We start from the raw sequence: 23071 nt of genomic DNA, 5'->3' as shown, positions 1-23071 counted from the left end.
ACTCCCTCAGCCCTACTTTGTCTCCTCTTTTCAAATACTAGCACGTGCGGAGAGACTCAGCCTAGGCTAGGGGTTGAAATGGGGTGTGAGGAACCCAAGCGTGTGACGTCTAACCTGGGGCTAGAAGGAGGACTCTCGCTTCTCCGCGAAGGTGCACCCTTCCCAGAGATGAGGCACAAAGTAGGGACATCTCAGGCGGCAGCCAGGGACGGATGAGATCAGGAAGCGCCTCGGGACTTGGGCCCACCCGGAAGGACCTGTTTCGGGGCTGGGCGTAAGGGAACGGCCATGCCCGCCTGCGTTACCAGAATTGAAAGGTTATTTGGTAAAAAATGCTTTTATTACCTTGGTGCTGCTGCTGCTTTTCCTGTGCTTTTTTCCTTTTTCCAGCTGAAAGAGATAGCCTTCGGAGTTGCTCCGACCCACTTTCATTTGGTTTCTTTGGCTTGTCCCCGCGCTGAGTTGGGATTCGCTTTCTACCCTGGACAAGATAGGTGGAAATGTGACGCTGGGCGAGGCCCCTTCGTTAGGCTGCACCTCCGTCAGCTGCTTTAAGGCCTGCTGATGGTGCTCCATGATCTGAGCGAGCTGTGAGTCCGGAGAAGCTCTGACGGGCTGGCTGTCAGAGGGAGAATGGAATTTCCTGAATGGGGAGAAAAAAAAACACACACGCACACAACCCACAAATCTGTTAATGATACCTGGGTATATAGGACGTTTAGCAGAAAAGTCTTTTTGAACTTGAGGTATTCATCGCTCTCCAAATCAAACCCATGACCTTCAGCTGAATCTTTGCATAAATACATTAAACCTCTTAAAATCCTCCTAGTTTTTCTTTAGGGGAGTTTGGCTCTTGTTTGAGGACTTGCATTTAGTGCGTTCGAAATCGAAAAACAAAAACAACAAACGCCCCTTGGAAACGTCAAAGACCTTCCCACTATAAAATGCCTGGAAATGTCGGGTTAAATTGGAACAAACATCTTTTTAGTGAATACATAGTAGAATTGATAAGAGAGACAGGGAAACTTCAAGACCACACACAAAAAAGGAACTAAAAGTAAAGCAGATTTTGGATAAGCTAAAGCTATGGCTTTCTTGGTGGGGAGTTTTGCACCTATGGGCTTGAGGTTTGTTTTGTTTTTTTAACATTTATTTTTGAGAGAGAGACAGGATGCGAGTGGGTTGGGGCAGAGAGAGGGAGGCACAGAATGGGAAGCAGGCTCCAGGCTCCGAGCTGTCAGCACGGAGCCTGACGTGGGGCTCGAACTCACGAACCGTGAGATCATAACCTGAGCCGAAGTCGGACGCTCAACCGACTGAGCCACCCAGGCGCCCCTGGGCTTGAGTTTTAACACTTAACGCTGGTGTAGGATATGTGAAATCTTGGCCCGGTGTGGCATGGGGAATCAAGGGAGATGCCCGCATACAGGCCTTGGAGAGCTACGTCTTCAAGAAAAAGTTGGGTTAGTGAAAGTCACCAGCCTTGAGAATCTGCAAAGCAAGCCTGTTTGTCTTGGTCTAAGCTCTCAAGTGGAGAAAAAATTCCTTGTGAATTTCCACGGGACAGCGTTTGGAGTTCAAATTTACCTTCTCCACACAATCGTGGATTCCAGCACCAAAAAAATTAACATAAAAATGATCCTAGAAGAGGGCTCTCCTTGTTGTATCTGGCAGAACCAAATATAAAAGTTCTCTGGGGTGCCTGGGTGGCTCAGTTGGTGAGTGTCCGACTTCACCTCCGGTTATGATCTCACGGTTTCTGAGTTTGAGCCCCGCGTCGGGCTCTGTGCTGGCAGCTCGGACACTGGAGCCTGCTTCGGATTCTGTGGCTCCCTCTCTTTTGCTTTGTCCCTTCTCCCCCCCCCCCCCCCCCTCTCTCTCTCTCAAAAATAAACATTAAAAAAAAAATTCTCTGGAGGGATAACCTCCTTCTCTAGCCTGCCTACGTGTCTTTGGACAAGATAGCCAAGCATACATTCACAATCCCAAATCCTAGACTATATGAGGAAATAAACCACTAAGTAGAAGAGTCCACAGACACACATGCACACACACAAGAAACAGTGATGGATTTCTACGACCTTCTGATAATAGAATTTTAACATTTTAAAAAACTTTTATTATGTTTTAGAGAGTGTGAGCTGGGAAGGGGGCAGAGGGGGAGAGAATCTTTTTAAATTTAATTTCTTAATTATCTTTTTAAATATTGTCAAATTGGTTTCCGTACAACACCCAGTGCTCATCCCAACGGAGAATCTCCTTTTAAATATTAATCTTTATTTCTGAAGGAAAGAACACGTATGAGTGGGGGAGAGTCAGAGACAGAGAGGGGGACATAGGATCCAAAGCAGGCTCTGTGCACTGACAGCAGAGAGCCCGATGTGGGGCGCAAACTCACAAAAGGTGAGATCATGACCTGAACCGAAGTCAGACCCTTACTCGACTGAGCTGGGCAGGCACCCTGGAGAGAGAGAATCTTAAGCAGGCTTCATGAGCCTGACACAGGGCTGGATCCCATGACCCCAGGATCTTTATTCTCAACTCACTGAGCCACCCAGGAGCTCCTAGATAGCATTCTGAAGCATGTTTAAAGATTTTATTAAAAAAAAAAATTTTTTTAACGTTTATTTATTTTTTGAGACAGAGGCAGAGCACGAACAGGGGAGGGTCAGAGAGAGAGGGAGACACAGAATCCGAAACAGGCCCCAGGCTCTGAGCTGTCAGCACAGAGCCCGACGCGGGGCTCGAACTCACGGACTGTGAGATCATGATCTGAGCCGAAGTCGGACGCTTAACCAACCAAGCCACCCAGGCGCCCCGAGATTTTAAAGACCTGAGAGAAGAAATCAAAACCCTGAGAAACCGATTTTGGAAAAAAAAAAAAAAGTTTTAATCAGAACCGAATAAAAATTCTAGACATGAAAAATACCACTATTGAAATTTACTAAATTTTGATTAAAGTGCATACTAGACTCAGCTGAAGAAAGTTAGTGCATTGGGAAAATGGTGGGAGGAAATTTCTCAAGTACAGATAGATAAAAGATGAAATAAGGAACCGTTAAAGAGACCCAGGGTCTAGAATAACAGAATCTAGTATGCATGTATTTGGTGTTCCTGGAGGGAAAACAGAGTAACTATTTACTGAGACAGGAAATATTCACAGGAAATAGTACATAATAATCAAAGGGAAAATGGATGGTAGATTTTATGGAATTTATGAAAGCGATGAATCCTCAGATTTAGGAATCACAAGCAGGAGTAAAAACTTCATGTCGAGACCTAACACAGGGAAACCTCAGAATACCAAAAACAAAGGGGGAAGCCTTAAAAGAGAAAAACAAAAGGAATGATAATTATATTGACAAAAACTTTTCAAAGAAACAGAAACCAGGAGATAGGAAAATCTTTTCCAGCTCTTTACCAGGTTGAACTATAATTCAAGATAGAGAGTAAAGGTCCTTCAGGTAGATTTAGCAGTGACCTACCCTTCCTGAAAACCTTTCCAAAAGTTCTACCTCAGGAAGAAAGAGTCAAATGGAAGAACAATGGTGAGGCAGAGACATTAATAAACAGTTAAATTTAAAACACTCTCTACAAGAAGCCTTAACTTTTGGAGACCTAGGAACTACAAAAGATGCTGAAGGAAAGATGCGTGACTCAAAGGGTGACTGGATTGAAACAATCCAGCGATTCTGAATATGCTCTGGAAGAGAACAGAAATATTTTGCCTGGCTAAGTAAGTTTTTCAAAAACCTAAGTTGGGTGAATCTAGAGGGCATTATGCTAAGTGAATGAAGTCTGAGTCAAATACCATAGGATTCCACTCATAAATGAAATCTATAAACTCTAAAAAGCAGAATCGGTCCTGTAAATACGGAGAACAAACTGACAGTTGCCGGAGGGTAGGAGGTAGGGCGTTTGGGCAAAGTGGGTGATGGAGAGAGGGAGATACAAGGCTTCCAGTTATGGAATGCATAAGTCACGGGAATAAAAATCATTGCATAAGGAATACAGTCAATGATACTGTAATAACAATGTGATGGGACAGAGGGCAGTTACACTTGTGAACGTAGCATAACGTATAAACTTGTCAGATCACTAGTTGTGCAGCCGAAACTAACATTGTGCGTCAACTATACTCAAAATAGACAAAGCGTATTTCCAAATCAGGGGAAAAAGTAACAATTCTATTCAATAAAAGACACAGACACACACACACACAAAGGATAGAAACAGGGTGATGGAAAGGACAAATTACGATGGTAGAAATAAATGCAAATATGATTATTACAGTAAACATAAAGAGATTAAAGTTGAAAATCTGCCCACAAACCCAACAAAGCCAAACAAAAAATACATGTGATCTAAATAGTTTTATAGGAAAATTCTATGAAACTTCAAGTAATAGAGAATTCCAATTGCATATCAAGTGTCCTAGAGGATGGAGAAAGGGGGAATACTCTGCAGCTAGTTTTATAAGGTTGGTATAGTCTTGATAACCCATTCAGATAAGGCTAGTGGCAGATAGGAAAATTTTAAGCCAACCTCACTTCACGCGTGTGAATGTTAAATCCTAAATAGTGTTAAAAAATTGAGCAACATATTAAAAATACAATGTGACAAGTTAGGTTAATCCTAGGAATAAAAGGATGATGTCACATTAGGAAATCTATTAATAGGGGCACCTTCGGTGGCTCAGTTGAGCGACCGACTCCTGATTTTGGCTCAGGTCATGATCTTGTGGTTTTGTGGGTTCAAGCCCCATGCTGACCATACACAGAGCCTCTCTCTGTTGCTGCCCCTCCCCTGCTCATGCTCTCTTTGTCTCTCTCCAATAAAAATAAAAATAACTTTAAAAAAAAGGAAATCTGTTAATATATGTAGCTACCTTAAAGGATTTAAAGAGAAAATTTTTCAATTGATGCAGGACAAGTCTTTGATAAAATTAAGTATCCATTTGTGATAAAAGCTCTTGGCAACAGGAATAGGAGACATTTCCTGTCTCCCCTCCCTGTCTAGCAAAAGTTAAATATTTTAATGGTATGAATGTTAGAAGCACTCCCTCTAAAGTCAGGAAAAAAGACAGGGATGCCTGCTACCTATCACGATCTCTTCTAGGAAGCCAGTTCTGAATTTTATTGACTGTTCCATACCTCCAGGTGAAGCACTGAGATGTCTTCTTACTTCAGACATGCAAAATTGTCTACCTACTTTGAAAGTAAGCTCCTTGAAGGCACCCGGGCATCACACTACTTTTGAACCTTCTATATAGCATTTTAGCACTGGATTTAGTGCATATCTGGTGTGTAATATACACATTCGATTGAATGACATCGGCACACGTCCCCTGATGTGAGTTTAAAAATAACTTTTTTTTTTTTTTTTTTGGTCTGACGATGGAAGCGATACATCTACACCGCAGGGAACTTGAACAATTCAGATTCAGAAAGTATGCACAGGACATTAAAAATAAGTCCAATTTCTCTTGCCAGAAATAACTGCTATGGACATTTTGATGCATTTTTCCTCGTTGGTGCCTATTTCCGCATAGTAGAGCTCCTACTCCTTAGGTGTAAATTTGCACCTTACTGTTTGCTTTTTATAGAAGTATTTCTTTAAAATAGGTTTTTTTAATGTTTATTTTTGAGAAAGAGCACGAGCAGGGGGAGGGGCAGACAGAGAGGGAGACACAGAATCCGAAGCAGGCTCCAGGCTCCGACCTGTCAGCACAGAGCCCGAGGTGGGGCTCGAACCCACAAATTACAAGATCATGACCTGAGCCGAAGTTGGACCCTTAACCGTCTGAGCCACCCAGGCGCCCCTATAGAAGTGTTTCTTTGGGGCGCCTGGGTGGCGCAGTCGGTTAAGCGTCCGACTTCAGCCAGGTCACGATCTCGCAGTCTGTGAGTTCGAGCCCCGCGTCGGGCTCTGGGCTGATGGCTCAGAGCCTGGAGCCTGTTTCCGATTCTGTGTCTCCCTCTCTCTCTGCCCCTCCCCCGTTCATGCTCTGTATCTCTCTGTCCCAAAAATAAATAAACGTTGAAAAAAAAAAAAGTGTTTCTTTATAACCAAAGCTTTTTAATGGTTGCGTGACATTAAATACCATCATTAACCTAAACGTTTTCTTATTGTTGGATTATTGTTGTCATTTTGGTAAATGATGGTATTTGGGGACATACCTATATTTCCTTAGGATAACCACGTTGGAGACCGTTTCCTCCAAACATTACTTGTAACCCTCAAAATATACTGATATTTTTTCCCCCCACCGGGTCCTTCTCTCTCCTCCCATCCCTCCAACCTCTGGCTTAACTACAGTGGGAAAAGTAGAGGAGACTGGGAAGAAGAAAAGAAATACCTCGAAAGTGGGCTATGTGAGGCAGAAATCAGAGCCAAGGACATTGCTAGGCGATGTTTTCCTCTCCCTTGACCGTCCCCATGACCCACGCCTTCTCCTGTCTCCAGTGGTCTCTCATAGCTCCTCTAGGAAAAAGTTGGGAAAAGGGAATTCTTACCATAATATTTCTAAGTTCTTATATTTCGTCTCTGTGTAAATCTGCTTGGGTTGCTTCTTATTTCTGGTTGATCCATTAACATTTACTGTAGGAACAGACTGTGAGCCTTTCTGGCTCAGGGGCACTTGTCTCTTACTAAGCTCGTTTAGGTGGTTCAAGCCCACATTGGAAAGAGTGTGGATGTGTGGCTGCTGGTGTGACGGTCTTTTCTCATCTTGGCCTTCGTGTCCTCTTTGTTTGTGAACATCCGTCACTGACTGATACCCAGTAGAGTTGTTATACGATGCCTTATCAGAAGCCTGCTGTGCTGGGCCAAGTTTGTTGGAGGTTACTTTGGGATCCCGGCTCCTAAGTGCACTTGAGTCTTGTAAATCATCATTCGGGGCATTCGTAATTACAGTTGTTTCGTGCTTTATTGAAGGATCAGTGGGCTTATTCTCGTTTGGTTGCTGTCTGGGAGTGCTATTCTGGTTTCCCTGACAGACAGCCAGCTCCTCAGTCACCAAAGACTTCAGGCCACGCTGGCGTTGATGCTGTTTCCGGATGCTGCGCTTGGCTGGTTTTCTGGAAGGCTGCTGACCGTTGGTGGTTTCAGAAGATTGACGTCTCAGTAGGTTGTTTGATTTTGCACTTTCACATTGAGACCAGTGTTCTTGGTGATTCTAAAAAGAGACCTTTGGTTAACGTAAAGCTAAATGATCAGCATGCTTCACAATTTATATTAGTATTTTCCAAATTGCCAGTTAAGACTTCTGGAAAGTGACCACAGAATCGAAAGGAGATTATGAATGGGGGGGAGGGGGGGACCTTTCCTAATTTCAGGATATGAGAGTGATTAATTCCTCTTGGCAATTTCAGATTATGAATTTTCTAGAAAGAAGAAGAGAGCTTAGAATGGGCTTTATATTCAGGACTAGTCTTTGACTTCAAATGTAAAATGATGTATCACCACAGGGTGGGGAGGGAAAGGGGCTTTACCTCTACAGGGCTGCATTACAAAGAAAGTGCAAATCTATACCAAAATATGCAAGTTTATTCTAACCAAGACGAATATTTTTAAACATCTTAACCAGAAGGGACATCAGTGATCTGCTTACCAACCAGGTACAAATCTAATAGGAGATACAATTTAGATGATCAGATCTTCTTACTCATATGGGTCAGAAGCTAGAAATGACCTCTTCACCAGATGAAACAAATTAGATTTTATTCAGAGGATTATAAAAGAGTCTGCACTGTGATAGGACATCTGTGAAACCACAAGGGTTGTTTTGCTTCAGTTCCTTAATATAGCCTGTACTTAGGCAATCAAACATCTGGGGGAAATATTTCAATTTCAGAAAGGTCTTTATGCTTTTCAAAGTCTTGTAACAACAAAATGTACTCCTGGTATAATAGATACACTATGTAACTATATTGTGCTAAGCCATTTAGAAATCTTTTCCAAGGAATAAAGCACTCATTACTTTGTGAAAAACTAGCAGAGTTAAGAGGCCTTTGGAAAAGAATGATTAAATGCTTAGTAAAAATAGTAAAGACCATATGCATCAGTGTGGAATATACCTGTGCCATATTTTTTCCTTTCCGAACACCTAAAAAATCTCTATGGCCTGTATCTATGCAATGTTAATTGAAAAATCCAAGTTACCTGGATCACTCGAGGCGGGGGGAAAACACCTTTTTTTTTTTTTTTTTTTGCTCAAATTGTTTAAGCTTGCTATGAACAATGATTAAATTACTGCAGCGAGTTCAACTTTTTTTTTCACTTTTCTGGTAGAATTACTAGGACATCCTGTTCTCCGTAATAATAAATGGCATTCTATTTCTTTTTTTTTTTTTAATTTTTTTTTTCAACATTTATTTATTTTTGGGACAGAGAGAGACAGAGCATGAACGGGGAAGGGGCAGAGAGAGAGGGAGACACAGAATCGGAAACAGGCTCCAGGCTCTGAGCCATCAGCCCAGAGCCCGACGCGGGGCTCGAACTCCCGGACCGCGAGATCGTGACCTGGCTGAAGTCGGACGCTTAACCGACTGCGCCACCCAGGCGCCTCTGGCATTCTATTTCTAATGAAGTCTCCTTATGATAATTAGGTCGAGACTGTTAAATTTAACACAGTAACATACAATATTACTTTGCATTGTCAGATTTTTAAGTGAGAATGGCTTATCTGAAATTTAGACTATGTTCTCCTCAGAATTTGAGCTTTCCGGAGGATTGGCCAGGCTCTGATTAGCTCGTCTAAACTTTGCATTTTTACCTTTGGTACTCGAAAAAAGAAAAACTTCCTTTTTTTTTTTGTATTTCAGTTAAGAAAGGGGCACCTGGGTGGCTAGTTGGTTAAGCATCTGACTTCGGTTATGATCTCGTGGTTCATGAGTTTGAGCCCTGCATCGGGCTCGGTGCTGACCGCTCAGAGCCTGGAGCCTACTTAGGATTCTGTGTCTCCCCCCACCCCCCCCACACCCTCTGCCTATCCCCTCTCAAAAATAAACATTAAAGAAAAACAGTTTTCCTTCCATGTGGTATATGGAGCTGCACGGGAGAAATGTGGGCACAGAGGCTCTGCAAATAGATAATCCAAGAGCATGCTTCCTTAAAGTGGACCCAGAAGAAAATGGCTATTTTACAGTCGTATCAGTGTGTTAATGAAACACGGTGGCTCTTTTCGTGGCTGTCATCCCTGTTTATGAAGGCAAAAAAGAAAAATCACCTTTGCTGTGATCTCTAAATATTTATTGATGCTGATAGTGTCATATAGAAGAGTATCTGTTCTGGGGCGCCTGGGTGGCTCGGTCGGTTAAGCGTCTGACTCGTGATTTCAGCTCAGGTCATGATCTCACAGTCGCGAGTGAGATCGAGCCCTGCGTGGGGCTCTGTGCTGATAGTGAGGCGCCTGCTTGGGATCGTCCCTCTCTCTCTGCCTCTCCCTGGCTCACACTCTATCTCCGGCTCTCTTCCTCTCTCAAAATAAATAAACAATTAAAAAGAAACTTGTCCAGCCTTTTAGTTGCTAGAAAAATAAGCGAACAGGAATTCTTTCTGCTGCCATCCTAGCCCTCCCTCCTCATTCCCACCGACAAAGAGGGGGGGAAAAAAGCTACCAAGAATTCTTTCTCTGGGGTCCCAGACCCAAAATCTTGGGTTACCACTTGGTTTTAATCATGTCCCACCTTTGCTGCTGACGATTCAGATTACAGTAGTACTCTTCATAGGGGGCTTTGTCAACAAGGCGGAGGACTCCTCATTTGAGGAAACTTCAATTGTCTCGAGTGTTAAATCCGCTATTCACGTGAGCGTAAGTGCCCAGAGATGGCATTTCAGTCCCCAGAAGGGAAGACATTTACGGGCTTGCTGTGATTTCTCTCACCTTGTGAGCAGACTACTTGAGCTGTGTGGTTTCCTGAAGATTTATTTCCCTACAATTGAGGTGCCAGGTGTCACTTTTTAGGTCACAAGACCTGAGTTCCCTCAAGGTAATATACAAAGCCATTCTCAGGCTATTTAATCTCCATCAGCGCCGAAATCCTCTATTTTATCCTGCTCTCAACGGGGTTCTTTTGTTACCAACACTCACAACCGGTCCATGCCACATGCACTCAGAATAACGGCTTAATGGCACTAGGGTTCCCTGGCCCACACACACCCTCGTCCATCGGAACAGCGTTTCCGTCGGGGAATCCTGGTGCCTCATGCTGGGAGGATGATTTCTTAGTAAGATCCGCACTTCGTTATTAACGTTTGTTCATACCGCGCCATCCAAGGGTAGTTTGCCCCCAACCCCGAAAAAGGCAGTGTCTGGCTGTTTCTCTTTGGCGGCTTTCCTGTTGCCATGCCATAAGCAGAGAGGAGGATGCATGGTCGTCTTAACCAAAGGTTCATCTGCTTTAAAACAAAAGCTGTTCTTGTCCTTAGTGACCCCGATCGACCCTGGCGTCCTGAGGGTTGTGCCTGGGCTCCAGGATCAGCTCTGACGTTGAGAAGTGTCTGTTGTGTTTATTAACAATGAAACACAAATACTTTGAACTTGGGTTAGAAATTCCATCGGATAATAGTAAGAAAACTTAGAGCACACGTATTAACTGGCTCTAATTTATAGCATCAGGAAGGGAGGGTTCTGTGTTCAGATGAACAAAAGACGTCAAGAAGTCTTGACAGTGTTGGAGCCCAAACCAAAACAATAGGTCTTTGGAAAGGTGGGAAGTTATTTAGGATGTGATTACAAGGAACTTGACATTAACTAGTCAAAGATCCTACATACCCTGTCCTTCCTTTGCCTAGAAAGTCAAGAGTTATTTCATTATTTTTTAAATGTTTATTTTTGAGAGAGAGTTCTCCTGAACCATGAGATCATGAGCCAAAATCAAGAGCTGGATGCTTAACCAACTGAGCCACCCAGGCGTCCCAGTAGTTATTATTATTATTATTTTTTTTTAAGTTTATTTTTGAGAGAGTGAGAGCTCTCATGCACATGAGTGGGGTAGGGGTGGGGGACAGAGAGAGAATCCCAAACAGGCTCCGTGATTTCACCATGGAGCCTGATCTGGGGCTTGATCTCAGGATCCGTGAGCTCATGACCTGAGCTGAAGTCAAGAGTCAGACGCTTAAATGACTGAGTCACCCAGGCGCCCCAAGAGTTATTTTAGAGTGGCAAGAAAGCAAATCTCCTATTTCATTTTTTTTTTTTTGAAGCTTTACTTAATTGGAGAACTTTGCATTTCTTTCTATTGGTGACCTGTTCCATGCCTGGGAAAGGATCTTCTGCTATTGGGAATGTGCTCCCTCACACTAGTCAGCAAAGTACTGGGTCTAGTTCTGGATACACAACGGAATTGGGATTTGGAATACCCGGGAGCGTTCACAGGACAGCACAGAATGATTCAGGACAAGACCTATGTGGAAAGGTAGAGTGAAGAGGGATTAGTTGGTTTAAAGTAGAGACCTTAGGGACAAGTAGGATGCTTCCATAGAAAATAATGATGATAGGGCGTTTGGGTGGCTCAGTTGGTTAAGCATCCGACTTCAGCTCAGGTCATGATCTTGCTGTTTGTGGGTTCGAGCCCCGCATTGGGCTCTGGGCTGACAGCTGGGAGCCTGGAGCCTGCTTCGGATTCTGTGTCTCCCTCTCTCTCTGTCCACCCCCCCCCCCTCAAAAAGAAACATTTAAAAAAAACAAAAAAGAAAAAAATGATTATGACGACCATCAGTTGTCAGTATTTTTAAAGTGAGGGTGCATAAGTTTAAATTGTCTCGGGACCTTGTTTCCGGTGTCTTTTTCTTGAGATGTTCATGTCTCGGGTTCCATGGTCTTCCATCCAGAAAGAAGGCACTAGATTTGGGTAGTTGAAGAGGAAAAGGAAAGGCAGCCTGCAGCATTGGTATGCTGAACGCCTGACTGGTGTGTAGGATGCAGCAGGGAATTAACAAATCCTTTTGAAATGAACAAATCCTTTGGAAGCATCCCATGGGCCACTCCGTGTTGCTGCCATGTTAGGTCTAACGACCTTGAGATACTTGGCTCCTCTTTATCTTCATTCAGGAGTGGGTTATAAACAAATGAGTTCTGGGCCGCTGGGTGGCTCTGTCGGTTAAGTGTCTGACTTCGGCTCAGGTCATGATCTTGTGGTTGGTGGGTTCAAGCCCCACATTGGGCTCTCTGCTGTCAGCACAGAGCCCTCTTTGGATCCTCTGTCCACCCCCCTCCCCCCAAAAAATAAACCTCAAAAAAATAAACAAATGATGGGAATGCAAGCTGGTGCAGCCACTCTGGAAAACAGTATGGAGGTTCCTCCAAAAATAAAAATAGAACTACCCTACGACCCAGCAATTGCAATTCTGCCCATCTGGGCACAAATCAGTCTTACCTATGGTGGGTAACTATTCTCAGGCATAAGAATAGACCTGTAAATAGAGGTGCCTGGGTGGCTCAGTCGGTTAAGCATCTGACAGCTCAGAGCCTGGAGCCTGCTTTGGATCCTATGTCTCCCTCTCTGTGCCTCTCCCACTCCCACTCTCTTTCTCAAAAATAATAAACATTAAAAAAAAAAAGAATACACCTGTAAGTAATAAGTCAGTGGTGGATATTATTGATATTTAGCAGTAACCCTCGAAACCCATTTAAAATTCAGTCTAGCGAGTAACCTTTAACTGTTGGGCTCTTTGATGCCATTTGTCTACAGGATCAATGGCAGCGTTTTCAGTCTCTTTGGCATTCTGAATGGACGTCTTGTCAGTTACACTGATGGAGTAGGAGATCTAAGAGGGTAGAACAGAGAGAGCATGTTAACAAGTTTCTTCTTAGTCTTAGAGCCACGAGGCTCGTCTGTGTAACCTAGAAAGAGACCCTGAAGGGCTGTGTTTTCCTTTCGGTTCAAGGATCTATCTCGGTGTTCAGGGACCTGGATTGTTCCTAAGGAAAATGGGAATAAATAACGTTTCCTCCTGTAGGCACGATGTGAGCATTGGTGCTTTGAGGTCAAACTATTTATTTTTTTTTATTAAAAAACTTTTAAAAGTTATTTATTGAGAGAGAGAGCAAGAGTGCGGTAGGGGCAGAGAGAGAAGGGAGAGAGAATCGCAAGCAGGCTCTGCACTGTCGGCACAGACCCTGATGTGGGGCTCGAACTCCCGAACGGTGAGATCATGGCCCGAGCTGAGATCAAGAGTTGGACGCTTAACCGACTGAGCCACCCAGACGCCCTGTACTTTAAATGTTCGATGTATACTCAGGGGACCCAGTTTTCGAACAGTTACCTGAACTGAATGTAGCCACAAATGTCGAGTATATCAAATGAGATACTAACGTAGTGAAATAACACTGTACTTGAAGATAGCGACAACAACAGAAATAACAATATTCATTGGATGTGCATGGTGCGCTAGTAGCTGTCCTAAGCACTTAGCGTATATTCTATCAGTTATATTAAAGCTGATCAGGTATGTAACTATTAACTACCATATCAGGTATGTAACTATTAACTATTAACAGATGATCTGATTATCATCTCTCAGAGAGGTTAAGTAACTTGCCCAGAATCAACAGCTAGTAAGTAGAGGCACCAAACAGTCTAATTCCAGAGCCTCATATTTTGCAATTTTGCTCAAGTAACTCACTTATTACAGATATCATCTTTGGGGTGCCTGGGTGGCTCAGTCGGTTGAGCGTCCAACTTCAGCTCGGGTCACGGTTGGTGGGTTCGAGCCCCGTGTCGGGCTCTGTGCTGATAGCTCAGAGCCCGGAGCCTGCTTCAGGTTCTGTGTCTCCCTGTCTCTCTGCCCCTCCTCTGCCCATGTTCTGTCTGTCTCTCTCAAAAATGAATAAACGTTAAAAAAAATTAAAAACGTAAAAACATAGAGAGCAATATCATCTTTGACTTGCAGAATTTGTAATGTTGGCACTTAGTGAATTTGAATGATGGAGAGTGAGGTTCTCAACTTTAGTCAGATGTTGGAATGACAAGATATCAGGCGCCCCTGCAGTGATACAGTCTTAATGTTGGTAAAAGATTCTAGAGGTAATCCAGTATAACTATAGTACTTCTATACCATCCATTTGCTATTTAGACACATGCCCCAGGGGGCGCCTGCGCAGCTCAGATGGTTGAGCATCCAACTCTTTTTTTTTTTTTTTTAATGTTTATTTATTTTTGAGACAGAGACAGCATGGATAGGGGAGGGGCAGAGAGAGAGGGAGACACAGAATCTGAAGCAGGCTCCAGGCTCTGAGCTGTCAGCACAGAGCCCGACGCGGGGCTCAAACTCACGGACCGTGAGATCATGACCCGAGCTGAAGTTGGACGCTTAACCGACGGAGCCACCCAGGTGCCCTGAGCATCCAACTCTTGATTTCAGCTCAGGTCATGATCCCAGGGTCCTGGAATCGATCCCTGGGTTGGGCTCTGTCCTGAGTGTGCAGCCTGCTTGGGATTCTCTCCCCTTCCCTCTCCCCCCTCTGCTCTTCTCTCCTGCTCATGTGTGTGCACATGTGCACACTCTCTCTCCCTCCCTCCCTCTCTCTCAAAATAAACACACTCCCGTCTGTGTCACTGTAGGTTTAAAGACCTTCTGTGGACTAAGGAGGGGAGAAGGCATAAGGTGGCTTGAGAATATTCCTTTTTTCTGTAGGAGACCTGGTCCTCTCGACCATCCCATGGAGTAAAACACTAGCTCTCTTAATCCCTGTTTCGTGGATGGTGAACATACTGTCGCATCACTGAGCCACCCAGTTGCTATAAAATTTCTTCCTATGAGAGCAGAAATACATCTTCCTGTAATTTCTAGCCTGCTTCCTTCTGAAATAATGGAGTAAGTCAAACAAAATGAGACTGTTTGGCTCATTCAGACGATGGCCCCAAATAATAGAAGCCGACTGTGATGGCTTTGCTAAACCTCCTCTTATTCACGGGCACGGTGGCGAGATTTCTTTGCCATTCGTCCTGGGACAGGTTACCTAGCTTGGGTTCCTTTGGCCACCGTGCCCGATGGCTCGTCAATGTCGAGCTTGCCCTTTCGAAACTGATGTAACTTTCAAATTTAGGTTTTGGATCTTAAACTTGTTTTATTAAATTGTCCCCGGTGGGCTGCGTAGCATGATGAGCAGCGAGCCGTGTAATGCAGGAAGAAGCATGGGGTTCAGGGTCCGTTGTGTGCGTTCACGTGTTCCCATTCTCCTGCTGCTCCGTACTCCGCATACATGCAGAGTCAATACAGGGAAGCGGGGGAAATATTTGTTACATATTAATAAGTCAGCGTCTGACAGTAAAGATAACCTCATTCCTCAGGGCGCCTGTACTTAGAGGTTGATCTGAGAATGGAGAAAAATGAAGACAAAACTTCTTGATGCTCGAACCATCCTGGCAAATACACGGAGCGACTTGTGCCGTTGGGTCATGGGGATTTTTCTGGTTACAAATGGGACTGATCAGCAGATTTTGAAGGATGACCTACTCTGCGAAAGGAAAGCTTCCCAACACCGTGAAACAGTGTAACTTGCACTGAGATAGTTAAGAAATATGAATGCTGCCACCCAAGGTCAGGAACCACTGTGTCATGATGCCCATGTCTCCATCCCTCTCATGGCACCGGTTCAAGAAACACAAGGGGATTATACAAGCATTAGGGTTTTACAGGTTTTGCTCCTCTTACTGTAAAGGTTTCCATCCCTTGTTGCCATGATGTTAAAAGGAAACACCACTCATTTAAAAGTAAAATCATCTCTTTCCTGGAGGAGAAATGAAGGCCAACAGAGTTTAAAAAAAAAAAAAAAGTTGGGGGGGGGGGTTGGCGCCTGAGTGGCTCAGTCAGTTAAGCGTCCGACTTCGGCTCAGGTCATGATCTCACAGTTCTTGAGTTCCAGCCCCGCGTGGGGCTCTCTGCTGACAGCTCAGAGCCGGGAACCTGCTTTGGATTCCGTGTCTCCCTCTCTCTCTCTGCCCCTCCCCAGCTCATGTTCTGTCTCTCCTTCAAAAACAAATAAACATGAGAAAAATTAAGAGTCTAAATAGGCTGTCTAAGCAGGCAAGGAAATAATCCTTTTTCCAACCTCAAATGAGCGATGTCTTGGACAAAAACGTTATCTGGAGCCTGGAGGAAAAGTTGGGTTGATCTCCTAGAGCCTCCACTAGGATGTTTGATTCCCTGGGCTTCTGGGAAGGGGACTTGGAGGGTTTCATTAACTCAGTTTTTCACTGGTGATATGGATGGTTTGACGACCAGTAATGGGATCCCCTACACAGCCTCTGGTAAAGAATTTGCAAATTAAAAATGCATTGCCCTACGCTGCCTTCCCCAGAGAATGTGGGCTGCGTGATATTTCCATCCACACGCTGTTTCGGTGGACTCCGTGTCTGAATCACCCCAGCGAGAGACTCCGAGCAAGTAAAGCATGCTTCTTTCTACGTTATCTCTTTGAAAGTGGAGTGGGACACAACCTCTGCCAGCTACTTTTTTTTTTTTTTTTGTGAACCATTCTATTAATACCAATCAAATCGAGAAAATGATCAAATGAAATTGCATTTTGAGCATCATAAGCTGCGTAATGTCTATTCTGTTAAATTGGGGCCTATAATTGCTTCTCTACTGAAAAGATACAACAAAGACAGCAATCATGGCATGTCATTATCCCAGACTAGAAAACCGGCCTTTGCCGGGAGGACTTCAAAGGCTTGTGGTTCTCGAATTGCATTTGGCTGCTATTGATGAAGCGCGGGCAATCCTGATTAGGTGTTTACACTGAGGTAAGGCGCAGAGCAGAGAGCCTGAGTGCCTGGGTCTAGAGCCATTAAAAAATTGTACATTATGTTCCTTGCTTTGAAGTGAGGGTTTGTAGGAAGGAAAGCAACTCAGATTGAGTACAGCTGAGCTAGACTGGGCTGCGGCTTCTCTCTCAAAGAAACTGGGCAGGTTCTCAGAGAGCATCGGCACCGCACAAAAAAGTTGAGGCTTTAACCAAGAGCGATATGTGAATTAGCGTATCTGCACGACACATGCTGAATTGTGTTTGCAAAGCGTTATCAGCCTTAAGTCCCGTAATCGCTGGATGTTTGGCTCCTTTATTCCTTGATGTTGTGTGTTTTTTTTTTTTTTTACTTTATGGGGAGCCCCACTATTAATTTGTTTCCTTGTTATTCCTTGAGGGTATTAACTAGCACGTGCCCAAATTAAAGCAGATCAAGGAGTCTGATTTCTGAAATGTAGCGTTCGCCCGCCCTCACCCCAACACGTCTGCTATTGAAACCCTCCCTTCGGTGCATAGTCGCCGGATTCAATGAGCGTTTGTTAACTTGGCTGATCTGCTGTATTCTGTCCTATTTCTCATACATTCTGCTCCGTGTCAGACCCACCCACTCACATGGGTGCTGCCACCTCTGTTCATACGTGGCCAGCAAAACAGGTGGAGGCGTGGCGGTCCAGAGAGCCTGCCGAGGTGGGGCTCCACCTCCGATACGTCGCACGGCTACTTGGATTGTCTGGGGACCTGTAGTAATTATTCAGCTGTTTAGAGACAATACACGTGAGATACTTTGGCTCCCGTGGGCCGCTTTCTCCGTGCCTGCCGATCACTTCCTAATGTATTTCACAAGTATGTGTTCAATAAGAATTTGAGGGCCTCGAGACCTCTGGATCTATTATTTTTTACATTCATTCTCCCTATAAGATACCGCAGCTTAAAAAAACCCCTGAACTAATTATGCTAAGCCACCACTTTAAAAAACCCTTCAGTGGGGTGCCTGGGTGGCTCAGTGGGTTAAGCGTCCGACCTCAGCTCAGGTCATAATCTCATGGGTTATGAGTTCGAGCCCCATGTCAGGCTCTGCTCTGACAGTGTGGAGCCTGCTTGAGATTCTCATTCTCTCTCTCTCTCTCTCTCTCTCTCTCTCTCAAAAAATAAACAAACTTAAAAAAACCTTCAGGGGTGCCTGGGTGGCTCAGTCGGTTAAATGTCCGACTTCGGCTCAGGTCATGATCTCACAGTTCATGGGTTCCGGTCCCGCTGGCTCTGTGCTGACAGCTCAGAGCCTGGAGCCTGCTTTGGATTCTGTCTCCTTCTCTCTCTGCCCCTCCCCACTTGTGCTCTCTCCCTCAAAAATAAAGAAATGAAAAAAACAAACAAACCTTCAGCACTTCTCCGTTGTCCTTAATCTTTAAAGGTTTGTAAGGCCCTGCATCCTATACTTGGTCTTTTCACACCGTATTTTCTCAGTTCTGTGGTTGGGCCACATGTACCATTATGTCTAGGTCCGCACATAGGCCATCCTTTGCTGAGAAACCCCTCTTCACCTGATTTATTCTGACCAATCCCATTCACTGTTCCTGTTCCAGCCTTGGCTGAAATATAACTTCCTCCAGGAAGCCCTCCTTGACTCCTCAGAGGTTACTTAACAATAGATGCACCTGAGCTTATGGCCTTGGCACTTTGTACTTTCCCTTTTGTAACAAGTCTTACCTTGGTCACTAGGTTCGTTTCTCTCACCTCCTTCATGACCTCTTTAAAACTATAATTTCCCCCCAGCCCCAAATTCACCATTTCTCTGCTCTATTTCTCTCCCTTGCACTGATTTATCTATTCTGTCTATTGTCTGTCTCCTCCTACTAGAAAGTTAGCCCCATGGTGGTTGGAATTTTTTGGAATTTTGTTCAGTGATGTATTCTAAGTACCTAAGACAATGCCTGACCCACCATAAGCTGGTAATAAATATAGGCAAGTGAACGATGCAATTAACGGTTTTCAAGAATACGAAAGAGATTTTGTGTTCGATTAACCAGCAGCCCGAGTTCTATATAACACAACTAAGAATGTGGACGTGGGACCCCTGGATGACCACATAATTCAAATTGTTCCCTTACTAAAATCCTTCAATGATTCTATGTCGTGTAGAGGAAAAGATACTTCCTTAGCGCAGCATTCTAAAACTTGAGCATGTATTGGAATCACTTGGAGCGTTTATTAAAACATTGCTGGGGGTGGGGGAGGCGCCTGGGTGGCTCAGTGGGTTGAGTGTCTAATTCTTGGTTTCAGCTCAGGTCCTGATCTCAGGGTCGTGGGATGGAGCCCCGTGTCAGACTGTGCACTGAGCACAGAGCCTGCTTAAGATTCTCTCTCTCTCCCTGTCCCCCTCTCCCCCGCTTGTGTGTGCACTCTCTCCAAAATTAAAAAATAAAATAGATTCCTGGGCCTCACCCCAGAGTTTCTGATTCAAGAAGTATAGGATGGGGCCCAGGAATTTGCACATCTAATAAGTTCCCAGGCAATGCTGACGCTGATCTAGGGACCACATTCTGAGAGCCCCTGCATTACAGTGACCTACAAGGGCCTGCATGAAAGGCACCAGCCAGTTTCTCTGCCTAGATACCTACACTCCCATCCTCACAATCTAGTCCCATGCAACACGGAAGTATTCGTCGTCTCAATTTACTGGATTAAGTAATACCCTTTAGTCCTTCTTTAAGATATCCTGGGGCGCCTGGGTGGCTCAGTCAGTTGAGCGTCCGACTTCGGCTCAGGTCATGATCTCACGGTCCGTGAGTTCGAGCCCCGCGTCGGGCTCTGTGCTGACAGCTCGGAGCCTGGAGCCTGCTTCCGATTCTGTGTCTCCCTCTCTCTCTGCCCCTCCCTTGCTCGCTCTCTCTTTCTCAAAAATAAACATTAGAAAAAACCAAAAAAGATATCCCAGCTAATGCCCACAGCCAGATGCCATGACTGGCCAGCTGCTCTCTAGGATGCCTGGGCATTTCTGTCTCCGGTAGTTGAACTGTATGTTTACCAGCAGTTTTCTCCATTTGTTTGCAAACCTGTTGATTTCTATTACACGTGTTATTAAAATTATAAAATTCATTGGAAGGTCAGATTGTTTGGAGAAGTCTGTGTGTGAACAGAGAGTCGTTCTTTTCATGACAACTAAGTAAAATAACTTAGAATGACCCAGCAAAGCAAAAGGCAAAGTGACAAGTAGGGCAGGGGGAAAGCTGTAAAAGATTATGGAAACGGTTATTAGCAAAATCAAAGATTATGTTCTTAGATCCTAGGCTTTTTAAGTTTTCCCTTTGCTTTTAAGAAATCCAAAGTACAAATCTTAGCTCTCAGACTGATTCAGGAACAGATGACGCAATACCCTGGTAGCATATGCACGGACAGAAGAGGCCTTGGCCCCTCTGTTAAAGGTTGGTGAATTAATGTATGTTTATATACTTTACGTGAAAATCAGCGATCTCAGATTATCATTGTTCATATCTGCTTTGACTGCTTTTTTCCTTAGGTTTATTTATTTATTTTGAGAGAGGCAGAGCAGGAGTGGGGAGGCGGAGGGGCAGAGAGACAGAGAGAGAGAGAGAGAGAGAGAGAGAGAGAGATTGAGAATCCCAACCAGGCTCTGCTAGGCCAGCCCAGAGCCCGACATGGGGCTTGAACTCATGAAACTGAGATCGCGAGCTGAGCCGAAATCCAGAGTAAGATGCTTGGGGCGCTTGGGTGGCTCCGTCGGTTAAGCATCCGACTTCGGCTCAGGTCATGATCTCACGGCTCTTGAGTTCGAGCCCCGTGTCAGGGTCTGTGCTGACAGCTCGGAGCCTGGAGCCTGCTTCGGATTCTGTGTCTCTCTCTCTGCCCCTCCCCTGCTCACACTCTCTCTCCCTCTCAAAAATAAACATTAAAAAAAAAAAAAAAGAGTGAGATGCTTAACCAACTGAACCACCCAGGCACCCAAGCCACTTGGATTGATTGACCAAATACCATTCCTGACCTGTATCCTAGAGGTTCCCACTGTACCAGGGGGCTTCTACCTAAACAGCATCCTCTCAATGCTTTTCTAAAAAAATTTACTTTTAACATTTATTTATTTTTGAGAGAAAGAGACAGAGAGCACGAGTGGGGGTGGGGCAGAGAGAGAGGGAGACACAGAATCGGAAGCAGGCTCCAGGCCGTCAGCACAGAGCCCGACGCGGGGCTCGAACTCCCGAACCGCGAGATCATGACCTGAGCTGAAGTCGGACGCTCAACCGACTGAGCCACCCGGGCGCCCCAGCATCCTCTCATTGCTTTTACACCATTGCACTTCACTCCCTAGGCCTCAATACTTTTTCCGCCCACCGCCACCTGCTAACTTCTGCTGCTTTTTAGAGAATCTGTTTAACGATGGCCTCTTCTGTGAAGCCCTCTCTGACTTCCCCTGCCAGACTTGCGCACTTCTTCTTCTGTGTTCCTTCGGGGCCGTACGTGTCTCTACTACAGCAGCTGCTACTTGGTACCCACTCTTTACTCTGTGGACTTGCCACGGGGCCAGAAGGTCCTGAAGAGCAGATATACTGACAGCCGCAAAAGAACGGCTTCTTCCCGTTGCCACAGCTCCCCACCTTACCGCAGAGCCACGCCGTATGGCCTGGGCAAGATGGCACGGAAGGGGTGGGCCCACCGGGCGCCTCTGTGCAAGCTGTCCTGAGACACGATTACTTGTGTTACGATCACTTCTGGCTTTCGAAAGGGCATGCTTTCGTTACGTGGAAAGGTTCTCTTTTCGTGGATCCCTCCTCAGTCACATGGAGTTAATGGAGTGCCACTCTGTGGATCCTACAACTGGTAGCCCAAGCCCGTGCTAGACAGCACGTGCGGAAAGACGCCTTAAGCAGCACACTGGACAAAACCGTAGCGTTCAATTTAAATTAGGCTGTCGTAAGTAAGTGCTCATGTTGCGGTTGCACGGGGCAGAAGAAAAAAAAAAAAAGGCCAATCAATGAACGCACAGAGTACTTACTCTGTAGAAGAAACGTTTTTACCAGCATAAAAAGGTGAGACTCGAACATGCCATCAGACTGGAAGAATTCTCTAGAATGGGATTCTACGTTTCTAGCCAGATGTGTTTAGAAAAAGATGATCATCATTTAAAGGTAAAGCCTGATTTTCTAGACAGCCAAACGTCTTGCTAAGGCTGAAACTATGGAAAAGGCAAGCAATGTATCGCTTAACTGTTAATCTTCTCTAGTGGGAGACTAAGTTCAAATTAAATGTCAATAATAATAGACATGTAGGGCGACATGCCCATCCAAGGCTTTCACACATAGTATCTCATTCGGTCATCCCAATAACCCTGAACATGTGGTACAAGGCCGAGGCCTTTGAGCTGCATCGCAAGAGGGGGGTACAGTTTTCCTAAGCAAACAAGATAGGGAAGGGTCGTCCATCAGGGTGGCCAGAAACACAGGGGAGATGCTGGGTTCGGGGAGCCACGAGCTCCCAGAAGAAGCAAGGGGGGGGAGGATGACAAAAAATAAATAAAAAGACTGAAGCAGCAGGAAGGGGCCGGGTCTCGGAGAGGGTGTGCGAGTCTGAGAGCCTGAGTCTGACCTACAACATGGCAAGTGTGAAGTGTCCCTCCGCCTGCCCGCTTTGCGGACGGTCTTCTGGGGGTCCTGCCGTCGACCGGGCTGGCAGGACATTTACGTGCTATCCTTTTAGCTACACTTTCTTATCCCACCTGAAGCCCCACCCCTTTCCTTTTGCGTCACCGTAACCTGAAAAAAGAAAACAATCTGTTTAGAAGCCGTGGCTTCGGAATGCCCAGTGTTGGTAACAGCTTCCCTCTGCTGAGTGTCTGCAGCGCGTCGGGGGCTTTGTATAATTTTTTTTCCAATAAGCCTCCAAGGCAGACGTTGACCCCACGTAATAGATGAAGAAGGTAAGGTTTAAAGAATCCCTTGCTCAGATGTCTAGGAAGTGCCACCACCTAGGACGTCGGGGGAGCCAGGATGTATAATCCATGGTGGTCTGACTCCCAAACTAGCGCTTTGTGTTGGTTTTGTTTTTTTCTTCCATGACCTCGTGTTGCCCCTACGGGAGAACGCTGCTCCCAAGGCTGGCACAGACCGAACGAAGCTGGTCCCCCAGAGCTCCCGAAGTTTTCCCTTTGCCGTCCGTCCACGCCTCAACTTGGACGACGTCTCCGAGCCCTTCCCAAGAACCCAACCATCCCAGTTAGGCTCCCCCTCGTCATTTCATTAAGTAGCTATTCAGCATCCTCTGAGGCTTTTATTGGCGTTTGAAATTATTTTGTTACACGTTTCTTGC

The 23071-nt window shown here is 45.1% G+C and overlaps 1 protein-coding gene across 3 annotated transcripts in view; it reads right to left on the bottom strand.

Moving 5' to 3' along the window:
- The window catches only part of JHY (junctional cadherin complex regulator), a 60663-nt gene that overhangs the window by 12120 nt on the left and 25472 nt on the right, over nucleotides 1-23071 (bottom strand). For 2 of the 3 annotated variants that reach the window (XM_043579658.1, XM_043579657.1), the window contains exons 4-6: nucleotides 12658-12771; nucleotides 6516-7177; nucleotides 346-643 (exon numbers count right to left, since the gene is read on the bottom strand). In XM_043579658.1, coding sequence (XP_043435593.1) covers nucleotides 346-643; nucleotides 6516-7177; nucleotides 12658-12771 — 1074 coding nt within the window. The remainder of the gene's footprint in view (nucleotides 1-345; nucleotides 644-6515; nucleotides 7178-12657; nucleotides 12772-23071) is intronic. The other variant, XM_043579659.1, reaches the window with a different exon arrangement.

The sequence above is a fragment of the Prionailurus bengalensis genome, chromosome D1 (genome assembly GCF_016509475.1).
Source record: "Prionailurus bengalensis isolate Pbe53 chromosome D1, Fcat_Pben_1.1_paternal_pri, whole genome shotgun sequence".
Taxonomy (NCBI): Eukaryota; Metazoa; Chordata; class Mammalia; order Carnivora; family Felidae; genus Prionailurus; species Prionailurus bengalensis.
The sequence above is the reverse complement of the archived record's forward strand: the minus strand, read 5'-3'. Positions and strand labels throughout refer to the sequence as shown.